Consider the following 19,065-nt stretch of genomic DNA (forward strand, 5'->3'; position numbering starts at 1 on the left):
ATTTCTTTTCTATAGACCTTCTCATCTTAAAAAAGAGTGGGGAAAATTATTTAGAAAAAAATAACTACACTGCAGTGGACTTTAAATAACATATTTGCAAGATACTGATAGCTTGTGTATGTATGCATGTGTGTGTGCACAAAACATCTTCATTCATATTCAATGTTTGGTAAAAGTGCCTGAAAAATAAAAATATTTGTTCTTTTTTTCACTGGAAGGAAAAGTGATACTACAAACTGTTTTAAGGAGACAAACATTCTTCCAGTTCAAGAGAAAAACTGAGATCAATTCACATATGGAGGGCTTTTTTTTTTTTTTTTTTTAAATATTAGGCACAATTAAAGTTGAGTTAAGGCTCTGGTGGAAATCTAAAGAGCATCGGCAAATCTGAGCACTGCTCAGCTTTTGAATTGCTTTTCTACTTCTCAGTTCTTTGAAATGGTTTTCTATGGCAGGAACATTTTTCTTAATTAGTCACAGCTAATTAGCGTTCTGGCATAGACAAGTAATCAGAAATGTCAGAGCTGCAAGGCTACATCTCCCTAATCCTTTGATAGTAATTCAGCCTCCTGGGAGGGCCTCAAGCTGCGGTAAGTAGTGGCTGACAATAAGGCAAAATTAGGTGGGCAGCAGACCATTAGGATAGAAAAATAAAAAGCACTACCAAATCCTGCTGAGCACCATCAGGCAACTAACTACACTGCCAGATGAGGTGCCTGTTTAAGCCTGTGTTGTTAATTAGCTGATTCTACCAGACCTGCCACATATGTCCAGGTGCATCATGCAAAGATGTGTAATTCTGGGTTTGTGCCAAATGACAATTGTGTTCTTCTGCGATCACATTTCAAGAATCTGAGCAAGAAGTCTACATATTTCTTGAAGATTATTCTGAATTCTCAAAGAAATAAGAAGATCAACAAGCTACAATACATTTGCTTGTTGAGTTTCTTTTAGGTAATTAGGTACGCTCCTCTCAAGTTTCGCAGATTTTAATTCACATACAGCTTTAGAGTCAAGTCAAGGCCTTTAACCAGTCCACACCTAGTTTCAACTTGTCAGAGTTATCTTGGCATATAACCTAGATCAAAAGTAAACCTTTTTATAAAATCTTACACTTGCAAATCATTACTTAACTTTGACAATGATGATTATTAACTAAAACTAACTTGACAGGTAGTAATTTGAGAATGTGTAATTTTTTCAAAATGAGACATTAAATTTTGCTAGAAAAACACTGCTAAATACTACATTAATGTTGCTTTCTGAGACAGACATGGACAACATCGAGAACAAACCAGTACAATAGAAAACTCAAAACTCACACCTAAAACACATTCTTACTCTAGCAAATGTCACCAGGAAAATAAATTATTTTTTATTTACTAAGGAGAAACACACGTTTTTAACTAGGGATCATTCTTTCAAATTATTATAAATGCTATATGAAAACATGCAGCTGAATTGGCCAATAAATTGTTTGCTTCTAGATACTAGCAGACATAACAAACACACGTGAATTAAACAAGCACTTCATATCCACCCTTCAGCACATAATGACATACATGACATAACAATCTTTAGAAATAAACTATTACCTCAAACAGCCTCAAGTACATCAATGAACTTATATCATCCATCCCTTTCTACTAATGGAAAAGGAAAATAATGGTTATGACATGGAAACATGATTAGTATTCAGTTCAGCGTGTTGACATTATAACCAAAATAATGTGATCAATCAGTTTCTTTTGACAGAAAAAATTAAAAATAAATAGAATGACTGGTTATGACAGGTCAACAAAGTTAATGGCTTATATTTGAACATCTCAAATACAAAAGCACAACAGAATACAAATAATATAGGCTATGGAAAGCTGGGAAAAGCTGAAACATTGTATGTTATATGTAATAAATCCCAGTGTTTCTAAATTTCAAAGAATACTGTATGAGTGCTTTACCCTTCATTTCTATTCCTCTAATCATTGTAAGTGTTCATGCATACATATACAGTGACCAGCATAATAAGGCCATGATGTTGCAAACACTTAGGAATGTGCTCACCTATAGACACGTGAGCAGTCCCACTGAATTCAGTTGGGCTGTAGGCCATATAAAGGCCTTACTTACAGGATGGGGGGACTCTATCCTGGGAAGCAGTGACTTTGAAAAACATTTGGGGATTGTGGTGGATAATCAGCTGAACATGAGCTCCCAGTGCAACTCTGTGGCCAATGGCAAAAAGAGTTAATGCAATCCTAGGATGCATAGACAGGGGAATCTTGAGAAGAAGTATAGAGATTATTTTACCTCTGTATTTGGCACTGGTGGAATACTGTATCCAGTTCTGGTGTCCACAATTTAAGAAGGATATTGATAAATTGGACAGGGTTCAGAGAGGGGCCAGGAAAGCGAATAAAAAATTAGAAAGCATGCCTTACAGTGATAGACTCAAGGAGCTCAATCTATTCAGCTTAACAAAGAGAAGGTTAAGGGATGACTTGATTACAGTCTATAAGTACCTACATAGGAAACAAATATTTGATAATGGGCTCTTCAGTCCAACAGCGAAAGGTATGACACAATCCAGTGCCTAGAAGCTGAAGCTCGCAAAACTGAGACTGGAAATATGGCATCAATTTTTAACAGTGAGGGCAATTAACCATTGGAACAATTTGCCAACGTCGTCGTGGATTCTCCATCACTGGCTATCTTAAAATCAATACTGGATAGCACTTTGGAGGACAGGCTTAGATTTCAAAATGATCTTGATAAATTGGAGAATTTGTCTAAAATCAGCAAGATGAAATTTAATGAAGAGAAGCACAAAGTACTACATTTAGGAAGGAAAAATCCAAAGCACAAATACCAAATGGGGAATAACTGGTTAGGCAGTAGTACTGCAGAAAAGGATCTGGGGGTTATAGTGGATCACAACTTGAATATGAGCCAACAATGTGATATAGTGGCAAAAAAGGCTAATATTATACTGAGGTGTATTAACAGGAGTGTCACATGTAACACACAGGATTCTACTCAGTATTGGGGAGGCCTCAACTGGAGTAGAGTGTCTAATCTTTGGCACCACCAGGGCCAGCCTTTGGGAAAATGGTACCCTGGGCAAACTTATATTTTGGTGCCCCTGGACCCCGCTACCTCCATGGGCTCCTCACCCATCCCCCCTCACTCCTGCTGCCCCCCTCCCCCAGGCTCCCCACTCATCCCCCTTGGCCCCTGCTGCTTCCCTGGGCTCCCCCACCCTCTCTCATCACCCCTGGGCCCTGCTGCCTCTCCCCCACCCATTGCCCTGAGCTCCCTTCCACAGCCTTGCACCCTAGACCCACGCCATTCCTTGCCTCTTGATCACGGCAGCCCCTGACCATGGCGCCTTGTGCAGTCACCCCTGTCACCCATCTGTAAGGTTGGCCCTGGGCACCACACTTTAAGAAAGATGTGGACAAATTGGAGAGAGTCCAGAGGAGAGCAACAAAAATGATACAAAGTTTAGCAAACCTGACCTCTGAAGAAAGGTTAAAAAAAACTGGGCATGTTTAGTCTTAAGAAAAGAAGACTGAAGGCAGACCTGATAACACACTTCAAATATTCTAAGGGCTGTTACAAAGAGGGTGGTGATCAATTGTTCTCCATGTCCACTGAAGGTAGGGCAAGAAGTAATCAGCTTAATGTGTAGTGAGAGAGATTTAGATCAGATAATAGGAAAAACTTTTAAACTATATGAATAGTTAAACACTGGACTACACTTCCAAGGGAGGTTTTGGAATCCTCATCACTGGAGGACAGGTTAGACAAATACCTGTCTGGAACGGTCTGATATAATTGGTCCTGCCTCAGTACAGGGGGCTGGATTAGATGACCTCCAAATCTTCCAGCCCTAGATTTCTATGATTTATGCTGTAGGGACTATTTTGGGGAAGTTCTATGGCCTGTGTTAGACAGGTCAATCTAGATGATCTCAATGGTCTCTTGTGGCCTTGGAATCTACGAATCACGTACCAAAAGTTAAGCAAGTAAGTAAGAGTTGGCAGGGTCAGGGCCAAAGTTCACATTTGCTAATAGTTAGTACACTGTATCATCTAACTTATCACAGTGAGATTAACTGTTGGCAAATACTGACTTTTTAATGGTGTTCATTTTATGTACATGGCGGCAAAGAGTCCTGTGGCACCTTATAGACTAACAGACCTATTGAAGCATAAGCATTCGTGGGTGAATACTGCTAGAAGAGGGCCTCATCCTCCCTGATTGAACTAAGTTCATTATCCCTAGCCTGATTCTTGCTTGCATATTTATACCTGCCTCTGGAAATTTCCACTACATGCATCCGACGAAGTGGGTATTCACTTACGAAAGCTCATGCTTCAATACGTCTGTTAGTCTATAAGGTGCCACAGGACTCTTTGCTGCTTTTACAGATCCAGACTAACATGGCTACCCCTCTGATTTATGTACATAGGTATGCATGTGGTAACACGCATGTATTATTATTTCAATAATGAAAAAATAAAGGTGGTTATTGTTGGGTTGTGGGTTTTTTGTTTATGTTGTGTGTGTGTGCATTTTTTGTTTTGTTTTATTTTTAAGAGAAAGAGAGGCCCAAATTTTAACCTAAAATAATGGGTAGACCTACATGGCTTTACTGGCTTTCTTTTGTCTTAAAGTTTCCTCTGTTACTTAAAATGGAAATTGTTTACTTAGACAAATTTACTACTAATGTGACCTTGACAAAATCAGAACAAAATCATATAGTTGCTTAAACTGGAAGCCTTTCAACAGGAGACATCTCAATGCAAATATAATCTATACCATAGGCCTCGTTGGAGAATGGGAACAGGAATATTTTTGAAAAAAGCCTAAGGTCAACTTTTCTGTTTTCAGATACACATCTGTGTTTATTGCACAAATTATAAGAAATACATCAAACTGATAAGCTACCAAAAGAGGTGTTTGAAAGAGTTACTTTAGCAGAAAAAGGAAGAATTTGGATCACTCAGCAGTGTATTTTACATAGAAGCACAATTCTTTGATGTGTGAAAATTTAATGTAATCCAATTTCAGTTTTGATCTACACACACTAGCTTCTCATTGAATAAGTCTAATGCCAATTAAAAGTGCACATGAAACACAGAGCTATTCATCTTATCTTAACAATTCAAAACAGAACATGTATCTAAGTTCAACCACACTGGCTACTGAGAAATGCTTTTTTAAGGGCCCACTCCTGTTCCCATTGACTTTAATGGTATAAGATCAGACCCTAGAAGAAAGTTTATTTTATATTACTGGATACAGGGTGCATTTAAATTATTTGCATGTGTAAAGTTTGTGCTTGGATAAATGGGAAACTCTCAATGTTTATTCAGGGCTTCCCAAGCCAATTGCCTAATGGAATGTTTTAACAAGGGAATTATGCTACTGTAATTCTGTTTAAGTATTTAATTCTCCAGTTCACCAAGAACCACTCTGAGGGCCTTCACTGAAAGCAGATAATGGTTCAAAGAACTTAAGCCTTAATAGATACATCTTGATTTAAATATACCGATTAACCATTATTTTTAAAATTATTTTTAATTTTACATGAAGCTATTTAAAAGACATCTTCACTAGACAAAACTTCTCAGCAACTCATTTTTAATCATCTTATAAATGCAAGAGGATGTTTATCAGCATGATTTTACTAATTATGTACTGCACCCTGTTGCATCATAGAAATATAAATGGTAGCAAGTGTTTGCTTTGTATGGTATAGGCAGAAACCTAGATATATTTGGCCCAATTCACCACTGCATTATTCCAGTTTTATCCCAGTGTAACTTCACTGAAATAAATGATTTCAGTGGAATTGCATCAGCATAAAACTGAAGCAATGCAGTAGTGAATGAGACCTATGACTATACACAAGAAATTTTGAATGATAAATTTTCATATTAAATAAAAAATAACCGTAATATACCCAGGGCTCTGTCCTGTTCAAATTTGCATCTGTATCTGCTGGAACACAGAATAGCTACAAGACTCCCTGGGTCATTAGCTACTGAGGTTTTACTCTATTCCAAAGGGGTTTTTCCCTTTCAGAAACAAACATGTATTGGCATATTCTCCCTTCCCCCACCTGCCAGTTTCTCATCTGATGAAAATTAAAAAATATTTCAGTAGTAAAACAATCTGCAACTGTAGTCAGAAATAAATGGCTTGAGACAGCCAATTAAAAAGTTAATTACAACTCATTTTAATCCTTCCATAAAAATACAACTTAATAGATTGTATATACAAAGGTTACGTAGTCTTTGCTAAATTACTGACACTAATAACCATAACTTAATCCTACTCTCAGTTATACTGCTGTAAATCCAAAGTAATCTCATTGAAGGCAAGCTGCATTCTATGGGTTATTCTAGATTTACATCAGTGTAACTGAGCCGGATTTGGCTCCTTGTTATACGAAGTGAATGTAATATCCCATAACGTTCATGCTTGTAATAACGTCTTTCTGATTTATTTCAATATGACACCACTTCATCTCTCATGCATATACAAAGAAAGGCAAAGATGTAAGTGGATGGTGTGAAAGAGAGTACCTTGAATACATTTTTTTCTGCCTGAAAACTAGTGTTAGAGACAAAGGGTGTGATTCAATTTCCGTTAAAGCTAATAGAAAGCCTACCATTGACTCCAATGAGAGTTGGATTTGGCCCTAGACATCTATTAAGTTTCAGAAAATTACAACTTAAGCAAGAAAAAAACTCCCCTATCTCTTCTCCCCTCCCCAAAACAGACACACACACACCAGGAAACTTGAAAATGAAACATATGCTTGCAGACTCAGTGTAATACCAAACTGAAGCAGAAGTTGCTAACACAGTTTTAGTGCTTTGTGAAAGCGCCAGCTGGATGGATGATAATTTTTCTACCCCTGCAGGGCATCAAAGCTTTTATAAAATCTTTCTTTTCGCACATATTAACACTTAGCTTATTAAAACAGATGATACTTTTATTGTAAAACTGCCTAGGAATGTCTGGAAATATAAAGTAAAAGAGATAAGTCTCATTTTGACCAGCTAATCTAACAAACAACAAACACTGACATGACATATCATGGCTGCGAGTCTATGTTACAGGACCTTCTACAACTGCCACAACTGAAGTGTCACACTAGAGGCTGTGAATTGCTGTTATGAAAACATTTGCAGTAACATAATTAAATGAAACTGCCAGAAAAGCTCTGTAAAATGCTGAGTAGATGGTACACAAATAAATACATTTCAAAGTGAATATAACATTTCAGAAACAGTATTGTAACGGACTGTATTAAGCTGTCTCAAAGACACAGGATTACTTTCTCTGTTCAGATTCCCATATAATCAGAAGTGATTGGTCTCCTGATCCAGATTTCAGACATGTAACAAAGGAATTTAGATTTTATTACCATTTTTATGGGCTTGGTACTTTCAACACATATAAGACATGACCACCTCATAAAGCTTCTAGTTCAGAGACACAGACAACACAGTGATGGTCGATGCCTGAAGCAGTGGAGATATCCAGACAGAGTGTGGCTGCAGGGCTTTGTGGATGAGGCTTGCGTAAGGAGGGATTTGGACGATGAGGCCATTAAGAAGCAAAGGGAGCGGTTATAGAGAGATTGGGGAGTGAGTAAAGAAAGTGTGTGTGATGACATGGGCAGGAGTGGTGTGCAGGGTCTTAATGGTGAGGATGAGAAGCTCACTTGAAATGTGAGGTCAACAGGAGATGGGTGCAGTTTTGAAAATATGAGTCCTGTGCCTAAATAAGCATTAGGCTAACTTTAGGATTTTATATATTTGAAAATTTTGGACTAAATTTACAGTAAGCTAAGTTCCAAAAGTCACTCAATAAAAACAGCTGTTAGAGATCTGGAGGAATGTCGCATAGTTCATTTGTTTTCTTACTTTATCTGAAGAATAAGATATAAGAATTGTTATTTAGGGAAAATACCTTTCCAACTGTGTCTCCATACACTAAGAACATCCATTACAATACAATTCTGTTCATGGCACTTTACTTCAAAATCAAAAGGTGGAATAAAATGAAGTTGCATATCACACAATGATAAAATGATAGACTAGTTAAAATATTAATCTTATAAAACTTTTGATTTACTCATTCCAACACAGACAGCTCTCATGCAGGAAATGCATACAATTAAGGCTATCTTTATTAGCAGAAATAAATAAAAAAAAGCAGAACAAAATAGGCACAGGGAAAAGCATCCTGACCTACATGCTGAATGCAATCAAAATGCAACTTATCCCTTTGAGATGTAACCATGATGCCAGCACGCCTTGCAAGGGTAGTTACTTACATCAAACAACTTTTCTATATACATTTCCTCATTGACCTTTTCTCGCAGTATATCCTGGTTTTGCCGAACAAATGTAATGTAGGTGTCTGCTAGATCCATTCCCGGTTTCTGCGGAAGAGAGAGACCATAAGAAAACTGTAACTCACCTAGAAAGAGGTTATTTTAAGATTGTGAGATTATTAATATTGAAAAATGATGTAAATATGTAAAAACTGTTTTAATTAAAGTTGCTATGAACTTTGAATCAGATGCCATAGTAAAGCAGGATTCAATATTAATAATTCCTATTGTAATTTCATGAACATTTTTAGCCATCTACATACACTGATACACATTTAGGGTGAAATCCTAGTTCCACTGATATTCACAGCAAAACTTCCATTGAGCTCAAAGGAATCCAGATTTCACCCTTAGTGTTTTCGGTATTGCTTGCTGGATATACCCTTTGGAAGTTCTGAAATACAGAGGCACTAATACTTATGAACTGGTTAACAATGAAGGTAAAATGTCAGGATATATACTCCTCTTGATCTGCATGTACAGCTTCTATCAGCACTAAGGGAAAGTGGATGCAAACAAAGCAGGGAGAACATACTCCCATAATATTTAAAGTAATTTATGTCCATAAACTTATGAAAGATGACAACTTGCATGTGGGTATACAAATACATACACATTTTATATATCTAATGTCAATAATTGAATATAGAAAAGTATGTATATTAGATATGAAACTAAAAAGATGGCCACATAAATCAAAATGATACATCAAATTAAAAATCAGAAAAAAACCACAGAATCTCATGTTGCTGAAGCCCTCATACACCACTTCCTTGATACTGGTCCAGATATTCGTTTGCTGAGCATATGACAACTCATAGAGATTAAGGAGCACAAAGGTGGCTTTAGATCCCCTTTGCACTCCTTCAGACATATTCTGGTTCCAAGGTGTAATTGAGAGCAGTATGAACTTTGGGGATCCAAACTGTCAGAGGCTCAGGTTTGTTAATAAATATCTACACACCTTGGCCTGATTCTGATCTCACAGCTGATAAAAATTAGCAGTATCTCCACTGAAGTCAGTTGAGTTATAATAGCGTATAAAGCTAGTGTGATACTGTCATAAATATAAAGGGAAGGGTAAACCCCTTTGAAATCCCTCCTGGCCAGGGGAAAGCTCCTCTCACCTGTAAAGGGTTAAGAAGCTAAAGGTAACCTCGCTGGCACCTGACCAAAATGACCAATGAGGAGACAAGATACTTTCAAAAGCTGGGAGGAGGGAGAGAAACAAAGGGTCTGTGTGTCTGTCTATAGTCTGTCTATATGCTGGTCTTTGTCGGTGATAGACCAGGAATGGAGTCTTAGAACTTTTAGTAAGTAATCTAGCTAGGTATGTGTTAGATTATGATTTCTTTAAATGGGTGAGAAAAGAATTGTGCTGAATAGAATAACTATTTCTGTCTGTGTATCTTTTTTGTAACTTAAGGTTTTGCCTAGAGGGGTTCTCTATGTTTTTTAATCTAATTACCCTGTAAGATATCTACCATCCTGATTTTACAGGGGGGATTTCTTTATTTCTATTTACTTCTATTTTTATTAAAAGTCTTCTTGTAAGAAACTGAATGCTTTTTCATTGTTCTCAGATCCAAGGGTTTGGGTCTGTGGTCACCTATGCAAATTGGTGAGGCTTTTTATCCAACATTTCCCAGGAAAGGGGGGGTGCAAGTGTTGGGAGGATTATTCATTGTTCTTAAGATCCAAGGGTCTGGGTCTGTAGTCACCTAGGCAAATTGGTGAGGCTTTTTACCAAACCTTGTCCAGGAAGTGGGGTGCAAGGTTTTGGGAAGTATTTTGGGGGGAAGGACGCGTCCAAACAGCTCTTCCCCAGTAACCAGTATTAGTTTGGTGGTGGTAGCGGCCAGTCCAAGGACAACGGGGGGAATATTTTGTACCTTGGGGAAGTTTTGACCTAAGCTGGTAAAGATAAGCTTAGGAGGTTTTTCATGCAGGTCCCCACATCTGTACCCTAGAGTTCAGAGTGGGGGAGGAACCTTGACAGATACTAAAATCTAATCCCGTCTTCCCCATGCCTTTGCGCTGGTATAATGAGCAAAGGGGATGACTACGGATGGAGCTTTGTAACGATATATGGGAAAACAGAAAGGATGGTCACTGCTCCTGGAAATGTTTGCTAATGGTGAAATATTCCCCTCCCTGCATCAAGCCAAAATTCTTCAGGCTTTGCATGGGGGCTGAAGAGATTGAATTCACATACCACAGCCCAAAGGCAGGATGTAGGTAGGCTAGGCTGTCTTTCCATGTCTATTCCACTCTAGCTGGAATGGTGGCTGCTAAAGTGTGGTATCCTTAAATGCGTTTCCATTAGACCCTCCCCAGACAACCCACTGTCCATATTGCACTACTGAAACCAGATAGGAGCCTCCTTGAAGGTGAGCTAAAAAAGGGTTGAAGGAGTATGGACAGCCTTCAGCAAATGCACCACTCTTGGGTTAGTTTCAGTCTAAAAGTATAATTTGTCAAAAAATAATATTTTATGATGTTTATAGTATGCAACTGAAGGACAACGGTTATGATGATATAGATCAGTGTTTTTCAATCCGTGGGTTGTGACCCAGTATTGGGTCGCGGCATGTCAGGCACTGGGTCGCCTTGCTTTTGTCAGCATCGCTGACCGGGATGTTAAAAGTCCCGTTGGCACTGCTGCCCAGCTAAGGCAGGCTTGCGCCTACCTTTTCCGACACCGCACTGGGCCCTGAAAGGGGCCAGCAGCAGGTCCAGCTTCTAGGCAGGGGAGCCACAGGGCTCTGCTCGCTGTCCCCACCCCAAGCACGGCCTCTGCACTCCCACTGGCCGGGAACTGGGCAATGGGAGCTGGGGGTGGGACGGTGCCTCTGGGCGAGAGTCACACAAAGCCACTTGCGCGCCTCCGCCTAGTAGTGGGACCCGCTGCTGGCTGCTTCTGGGGTGCAGTGCAGTCCAGGGTGTCAGGACAGGAGGGAAGCCTGCATCTGCACCCTGCTGCGCCACTGACTGGGAGCCACCTGAGGTAAGTCCATGCCCCAACTCTGTGCCCCAATCCCCTGCCCCAGCCCTGAGGCCCCCAAACCAGAACCCCTTCCTTCACCCCAAACCCCTCATCCCCAGTCCCACCCCAGAGCCTGCACCCCCCAGCCCTGATCCCCTTCTGCACCCCAACCCCCTACCCAGAGCCCCCTCCCACTCCCTGAACTCCTCATTCCCAGCCCTACCCTGCAGCCCTCACCCCCAAACCCCAAACCTCTGCCCCAGCCCTGAGCCCCTCCCACACCCCTAACCCCTCATCCCCAGCTCCACTGGGTCATGGGCATCAATTTTCTTCAAATGGGTCCCTAGAAAAAAAGTTTGAAAACCACTGATATAGATCAGATGATGGTACTGAATGTTATATTATTTATCTGATAATACGTCTTAACACAAAAAAAAGTTTCTAAAGCACTCGCGCTCCAATCCTTAGGTCTGGCTGAGCTTTGCTCAGTGTACAACCTCAGCGGTGGGGGAGGGAGGTGAGTGTATGCCACCTTTTCATTTCCTGGAATACATTAAAGCAGCCGCAAACAGCTTTAACTTATACCGGTCTGTAACAGCTTCCCGGGGCTGTTATTGCCAGAGCAGCACAATGACCACAGCATACATCAGAATCTGTCTTTAACACATCTTTAAAGTATGATATTTAGCATATTTTAAAGGATTATATGTAAACCCATTTATATATTCAAAAATACCTATACAGAAGATTTCAAAAACATGGCTATTTTATTATGCTATCGTTGTATGGAATTATGTTTTTACCAGACCTTATTATCATGTACTTTATTAGAAGAGGGGTATAATTGTGTTTGTGCACAAAGGCAGTAGGACTCCCAGGGCTTGTCTACACTACTGCCTAAGTCAATGTATGTCAAGTCACCCAGCGGTGTGAAAAAGCCACCCCCCGAGCAACGTAAGTTACATCGACTTACAGCAGTGTCTACGCTGTGCTATGTTGGAGGAAGAAGATCTCCCGCCAACATAGCTTCTCCCACCTCTTGCTAAGGTGGAATAATTATGCCGACAGGAGAGTGCTCTCCTGTCAGCATAGCGAGTCTTCACCAGACGTGCTAGAGCAGCACAGTTGTGCCAATGTAGCGCAATAGAGTAGACCAGCCCTAGCACAGAGAACCTGCTGTATTTTCAGAAACGGCAGCTAAGATCCCAGTGACATCTACCACAATAACAGGATGCAACATTTGAGAATATTCACCACTCAGAAGTCCAATTATCCAGCCCCTCAAGACCATTAACAAAATCAGACACTCTTTGTTAGAACAACTCCTTTCACTGAATCTACCAAGGAACAAATCTGGGAAGACAACCCAGAATAAGGGATTCACTATCATATATGGAATTTACTACTTTTGCATAAATAACAGGGTCTAGGACTTCATTTTCCAATATATCATAATATGAAAGAGAAAATGTAACAGAAGAAATTATCACATACACCCTGATGTAACATTCCTTGCACATCCAAAATTCCCTGTGAAATACTGGCAGTTCTTTGCACACTTTGTTTTGTGTGTGCAAGAAAACCCCACAAACACTTAGCATTTATATAGAACTATCCATGTATAGATCTTAAAGGAAAGAAGGATCAGGATTTAAATTTGGGTCTACAGAGTTCTGAGTATAGCTGGTTGAAAATTTTTCAACAGAACAGTTTTCTACTGGAAAACTCTGTTTTGTTGAAACAAATGTTTCACAGGAATGTGTAGATTCCAAGAAAATTTTCAATGCACAAATTTTGAAAACATTTGAATCAATATGGAGTATTTTGTTTGTACTTTCTCATTACTTTATTTTTCCACTTTCTTGTTTCATTTCACTCTGACATAATTTTTTAAAAATTATGTAATATTTTACCTCTTGTTTCAACATTATTAAAACGAACATTTCCATAAGATCATTTTGATATTTCAAAAATCAACATTTCAGAATTTCCATCCCATGGTAAATTTCAAAATGTCAGCTTTTTGCCCTGATTCAGGATGAAAGAAATTTCAAAATGTTGGACTTTCCCGTGGGATGGAAATTCCATTTTCTGACCAGCTCTAGTTGTGAGTGACTTCAGCATGAATAGATTTCAATGAGAGTTGAGGACACAGCACCTTGCAGGATCATGTCCAAAATGAAGGGCATTTGGGAAGCACAATTCTATTTTTGCAGTTCGCACAAAAGACCTATTCTTAGACATTTGTTCCAATCACATCTCATCAGTTTAGAAACTGAATCACTATGTGAAGGATATTCATAACCTATAATACAAAACTATATACTTTCATTCAGTATACCTATTTAAGATTGTTAGAAAAATATTTCAGCAAACCTTAGGAACTTGCTGAGTCCTGATATGCATGAGACAGAAATAAAAATGGTTCTGATTTGGCATGACAATGGGAAAATATTTTGAAATCTGTAAACTGAAAAAAAAATCTATCAAATTAGGGACTCATTATTGTTCTTGGGGATAATTTTTCAAAATACACACAAGTCTCCCATTGAAATGTTAACCTCTAACATTTCTATGTTGCATGCGAATTTTGCTTTCACTAAGTTAAGCAAAGAAATGTTTGTCCTGAAAACAGTCAAAACTAGAAAAAATAACATTTCCCATTAGCATCAACTCTTTATTTTTCTTTGAGATGTTTACCTATTCTTGAAGCTGTGACATATGGGAATTTCACACCTAGTGAATATATTTTCATGTAGCTTGTGGCATGAGACTCTAATCATTAAAAGAATATACACAAGTAAGAGTAACTGCAACAGCTGTGACATTTACCCATTACAATTACAGTTCTTAAAAACACTATCCTTTTTTAATGTGTGTGTAGGACAATTATTTCTGATAAATTACTGAAAAAATGTAATTTTCCTTCTAACAGTTTCTACTTACTGTACAAATGTGTCTGGATAAGGAAGATTATAACTCGTCCAATGTTCCTTCATGGTAGGTCTCTCTGTTTTAAAAGCTATGGCACACTGATTCATGAACTCATTGAAGCCATTACAAGCTGTCCCTTTATTGCATGTCATTTGGGATACACACTTTAAACAAATTTGACTAAATTAGTAATAAAATATATACTTCACTGTCTCCCTATACTGGGAATATTTCATTTATTTGGCCTTCTTCAAATGTGTGAAAGAAAAATATATATTGTAAACAAGTGACAAAACAGGATATGTCACTGTAAACTGTGTTTTTAACAAATAGAAAAGTTTTCTTTTTTCATAGGGATGACTTCTTTAAGTTGAGCCATTTATACCAATATATATCATCATTCTCTTATTTTGGATTTTTATATTTAGGAAAACAAGATGAATATCAAATTTGAAAATGTGAGAAAAAGATTAAGTCTCATTAGCAATCAGAGACTTAAATGACAAACGGATACTAAGTTGTATTTAAAGTAACTATAACAAGCTATATAGCAATGGACATTTCAGCAGACTGTTATGAATATCAAATAGATTATAACTGTGAGCACTTTTATACCAGAAATATCAAGTTCTCCTTGTATGAAACTCCTACTGAAGTCAATGGAAGGGAGCTACCCACATGCAACTGAGAGCAGAATTTAGCCTACTAAACTTAACTGAATAAGCATAAAGTTTTTTAATGGTCTGACATCTTACAGGAAAGGAATAACCATATTTTAGGAAAGAGAAAAGTTACTGTACTATTGTTTATTTAATTCAGAACAGTAGGCAGCATGTTTTGAATTATCAGAGATTGAAAGAGAAAGTCACAAAGAAATTAATAGAAAGACTAGAAAGACAAAGACATCAAATGAAATACCAGGAAATGAAATATTTTTAATAGGGTTACTATGTCATTGGTTACACAAGTAACTGAATACATTGGCAAGTGATTGAGTTTAAACAAGGGTGTAGGCTTCAACAGATTCTTTCTAGGGTTAATCACTAGTTAACCTGGCAAGATGAACATGCTGTTTAAAAAAAAAAGATAAAAAAATTCCTTGTTAATTATATGCTGCAAGTGCTCTTACTTCCTGCTGCTACACCTAATCCCACAGGTGCAGGTCGTTTCTTTTACCATTCACTGGTAGGTGGTTTCAACTCCACAGTCATTTTTTCAGAGCAACAGATTTAGATACAGAAGAAGCTGCTTAACCTTTCACTAGAGGTTAACAGTACTCCAGAAAAACATTGTCATGGTGCCTATTTAACAAGGAGACAAATTTATAAATACACTCTTCCAGTTTCAAAGAGTATCCAGAAGCTACATTATAATTGACTTAATATGAAAGCACATGTCTTTTCCCCTAGAAAAGCTCGCCTGCAGCAACAAATCAAAAGTAATGCCATATTGTCTTAATTTCTGAGAGTTCAAATGTTTACAGATGAAAGGTTCAACAAGTGCTACTCCTCCTAATGTTTCCCTATGGTTGGAGAGATATAGCTTGGTTGTTGTGTTCTGCTTCTACAATGGAACAGCTTGTCACAACCTCAGTAGAAACCACACGTATTTGTAAATGTTAAGTTATGTTTATTCTCACTTCATCATTCAGAAGAGACTGTTACTTAGCAGAGCATATTAAACATACCCATGTTTCTGGTGTTACTGAGAAAAAAGTTAGTTTTATAGGGATTGGTATCATGAAAGCGTTCATTCCTCAGGCGCTTAAAATGGACTTCATACTATACCTATCCAAGACCAGAATTCTCCTGATTTCATTGTAATTCATATTTGAGTACTTTTTTGACTGAAGGAAGGCATTTTCAACTGAAGCACTTAGCTGAAAAGCAGCCAGGAGCGGGAAGGGGCTCTGGGGAGGAATATGGGAGCCTCATGTTAACATTCCACCACTACACTGAAGAGAAGATTGGGGTGAGTTCCCTGACTTTGAAGGAAATCACTCCTCTCTAGACATAGTTAAATATCACTGCCAGAAGTGACTTATCCCTGGTACTCATCTTTAAGGCTACATTTTAGTCACGGGTATTTTTAGTAAAAGTCATGGACAGGTCACGGGCAGTAAACAAAAATTCACAGCCCATGACCTGTCCATGACTTTTACTAAAAATACCTGGGACCAAAGCAGGGGGGAGGGGTTACGTGGTTGCTTGGGAGAGGGGACAGCATGGGTGCTGGGGGAGGTGGCCCAGGACCCCCGCGGGTGCTGTGGAGGGGAGGGTTGGCAGGGCTGACAGGGGCTCCCTACCCAGCTCCGCATCCCTGCAGCGCCTAGGTGGCAGAGGGGCACAAGTGCTGGCTGCTGCAGCTCCCATTGGCTGGGAACCACAGCCCATGGAAGCTGCAGGGGTGAGGCCTGCAGGCCCGGGGAGCTCCCCCAGCCCCTCCACCACCTAGGAGCTTCAGGGCCATGCCAGTGGGAGCCCCGCCCCCCAGCATCCTCCAATCCCCTGCCCCTAGCCCTGAGCCCTTTCCCACACACCCAAACTGCTGCTGCTGGCCCAGGGGCTGCCCGGCTTGGGCAGCCCCTGAGCCAGCACCAGCAGCTGCAAAAGTCATGGAGGTCATGGAAAGCCACGCAATCCATGACTTCTATGACCTCCGTGACAGACTCACAGCCTTACTCATCATTGTTTGGCTTTGGAAATGACCAGATGGCACCAAATGGCAGCAATTAAAAAAATTATTGGGGTAGATACCCTTGGAACCCCCTACAAGGTCTTCATTTCCCCCCCTCCACTCTCACACTTCAGACTGGACAGTTAAGCAGAATGCTATATTAGCTGTATACTTAATTAGTTTGCAAGATAGTGCTGTGCCCCTATATGATTGTTGTATTTAAGAAAATGATTTTGTTTAAATGGGAAAACCAAGGAATAGAGGTCCTGATCCCTCACCCTTCCTTTTGGAGAGCAACAGGCAACCGGGCATTGGGGGAAATTTGAAAAGAATGCTGTCAGACAAACCTTAGGCCCCAGTCCAGCAGCCACTTGTGCACATGCATAATCTTATGGGTGTGAGTAGTCCTACCCGCGGTGCTACTCAGGAGTACAAGTATTACCAGGATCAGACTTTTAATTCTCTAGTGCAAGGGGTCTTCAGCAAGCTGCAGCTGCCATGGCAAAATCCATTTTTAAACCCTGTTTTTGCAAAGAAATATATTTGATTTATATTATTTTAACTTTCTTGCTGACTGGAGTGGTCATGCTTCAAATCTCCACTTGCCTGTTATCCCCAAAAGTATGACAGGTTTAAAGAGAGACTGCAATGAGCTTGCTCAGTATCTCACTGCACACTAAAGCTTTACCTTCAGACTCTACAATCATTCATATAAACGGATTTCAAAATAGAAGGGACATATTTCCAGGTTTGTGTGTGTCAAGCAGGAGAAATTATTTAGCAGAACACATGAATTTGGGATTAAGGGCTGTCCTGTGCTACCAATTTAAAAGCAGAGACATCCACTGAAATCTTTAGAAGATTCTGCTTAAAAATTAATGGCACTATGTCAATGATACACTGATTTTCCACAAAAATGTTTTAGCTCTTAAAATTAGCTAAATGAAGCACTGAAGCAGTTAAACAAAACATATATGGAAATAAATAAAATGTCTGGTAGACCACGACGTGTATTAGCTCCTAAGGTTCATGCAGGGGTGCTGGAACAATTTGTATAGTGGGAGTGCTGAGAGCCATTGACCCAAACTGTAAACCCTGAACATGATGGAAACCACTTCAAGCCAGTGGATGCTGCCACATCCCTAGTTCCAGCACCTCAGGGTTCACAGACCTATAACAATTACACCACTTATATCCATTGGGTGAAACTGAATAATTTTCGGCCACACTGGGCTGACAATACACAAGAGAGATAAGAAGGTGCAAGACCTCCGTCCTCTCGATATACCCTTGTCTAAAGGAAAATTCTGTGTGGGGAGGCCAAGAACTGTGCTAGTCCAGCACCAGGCTCCCGTAGTGTGCTGTATTCACCCGGCACAGACCCTGGGTATGGGGAAGAAGAGGAAGCTTCCACTGTACCCTCTGAAAGACTGACACAGATCACTGGCTTCAATATGTGCTCCCCTAAACTGAGTTTGAGTTTCTGAATGGTGAGCACAAACGTATGCATACAACTGCTTGCCCATTTTGGGCATGTAATTATGGTGTTTGTATGTGCAAACTGGGTAATTGCATATACAAGTGCCCAAGCAAATGTGTAGCTGAACATTTTTGTCCACAATTACTTGATTTACGTGATGAGAAATTGCATGTACAATTTAGCACACACAATTGTGTACGCAGATTAGAAAATCAGGCTGTTACTCCATTATCAAGGATAACTATATACTTTTCTTTCTGTGTTCTGTCACTGCCTCTGCTGGTACTCCTTAACAACTTCACTGTATGTACAAACCACTTCATTGGAAAAAAGACAGCAAAAGAACAGCCAGCATTATTCTAATTCTCCCAGATCTTCTAATGTTTGCCCAGGGCTTTAAGAGTAACTAACCAACCAATCATAGCAAAGTTGCGTGAACTGGTAGAGAGTCTATATTTCTTAAAACAACTACAGACCCCCTCATAAAAAAAGAAACTAACCCACACAAGCCCCAAGTATTCTGCTATAAAAACACAGTATTATCAAGACAGAAAATTCCACCCTTCAGCACCT

At 39.4% G+C, this 19,065-nt stretch overlaps 1 protein-coding gene across 22 annotated transcripts in view; it reads right to left on the reverse strand.

Moving 5' to 3' along the window:
• Positions 1–19,065, reverse strand: part of CADPS2 (calcium dependent secretion activator 2) — a 585,486-nt gene that overhangs the window by 20,342 nt on the left and 546,079 nt on the right. For 11 of the 22 annotated variants that reach the window (XM_073328224.1, XM_073328216.1, XM_073328226.1 and 8 more), the window contains 2 exons: positions 8,357–8,464; positions 1,596–1,643 (listed from right to left, as the gene is read on the reverse strand). In XM_073328224.1, the coding sequence (XP_073184325.1) occupies positions 1,596–1,643; positions 8,357–8,464 (156 nt within the window). Of the gene's footprint in view, positions 1–1,595; positions 1,647–8,356; positions 8,465–19,065 lie in introns of all 22 variants that reach the window. The other 11 variants (XM_073328223.1, XM_073328221.1, XM_073328222.1 and 8 more) reach the window with 2 other exon arrangements.

Source organism: Lepidochelys kempii, chromosome 1, assembly GCF_965140265.1.
Source record: "Lepidochelys kempii isolate rLepKem1 chromosome 1, rLepKem1.hap2, whole genome shotgun sequence".
In the NCBI taxonomy this organism is placed as follows: Eukaryota; Metazoa; Chordata; order Testudines; family Cheloniidae; genus Lepidochelys; species Lepidochelys kempii.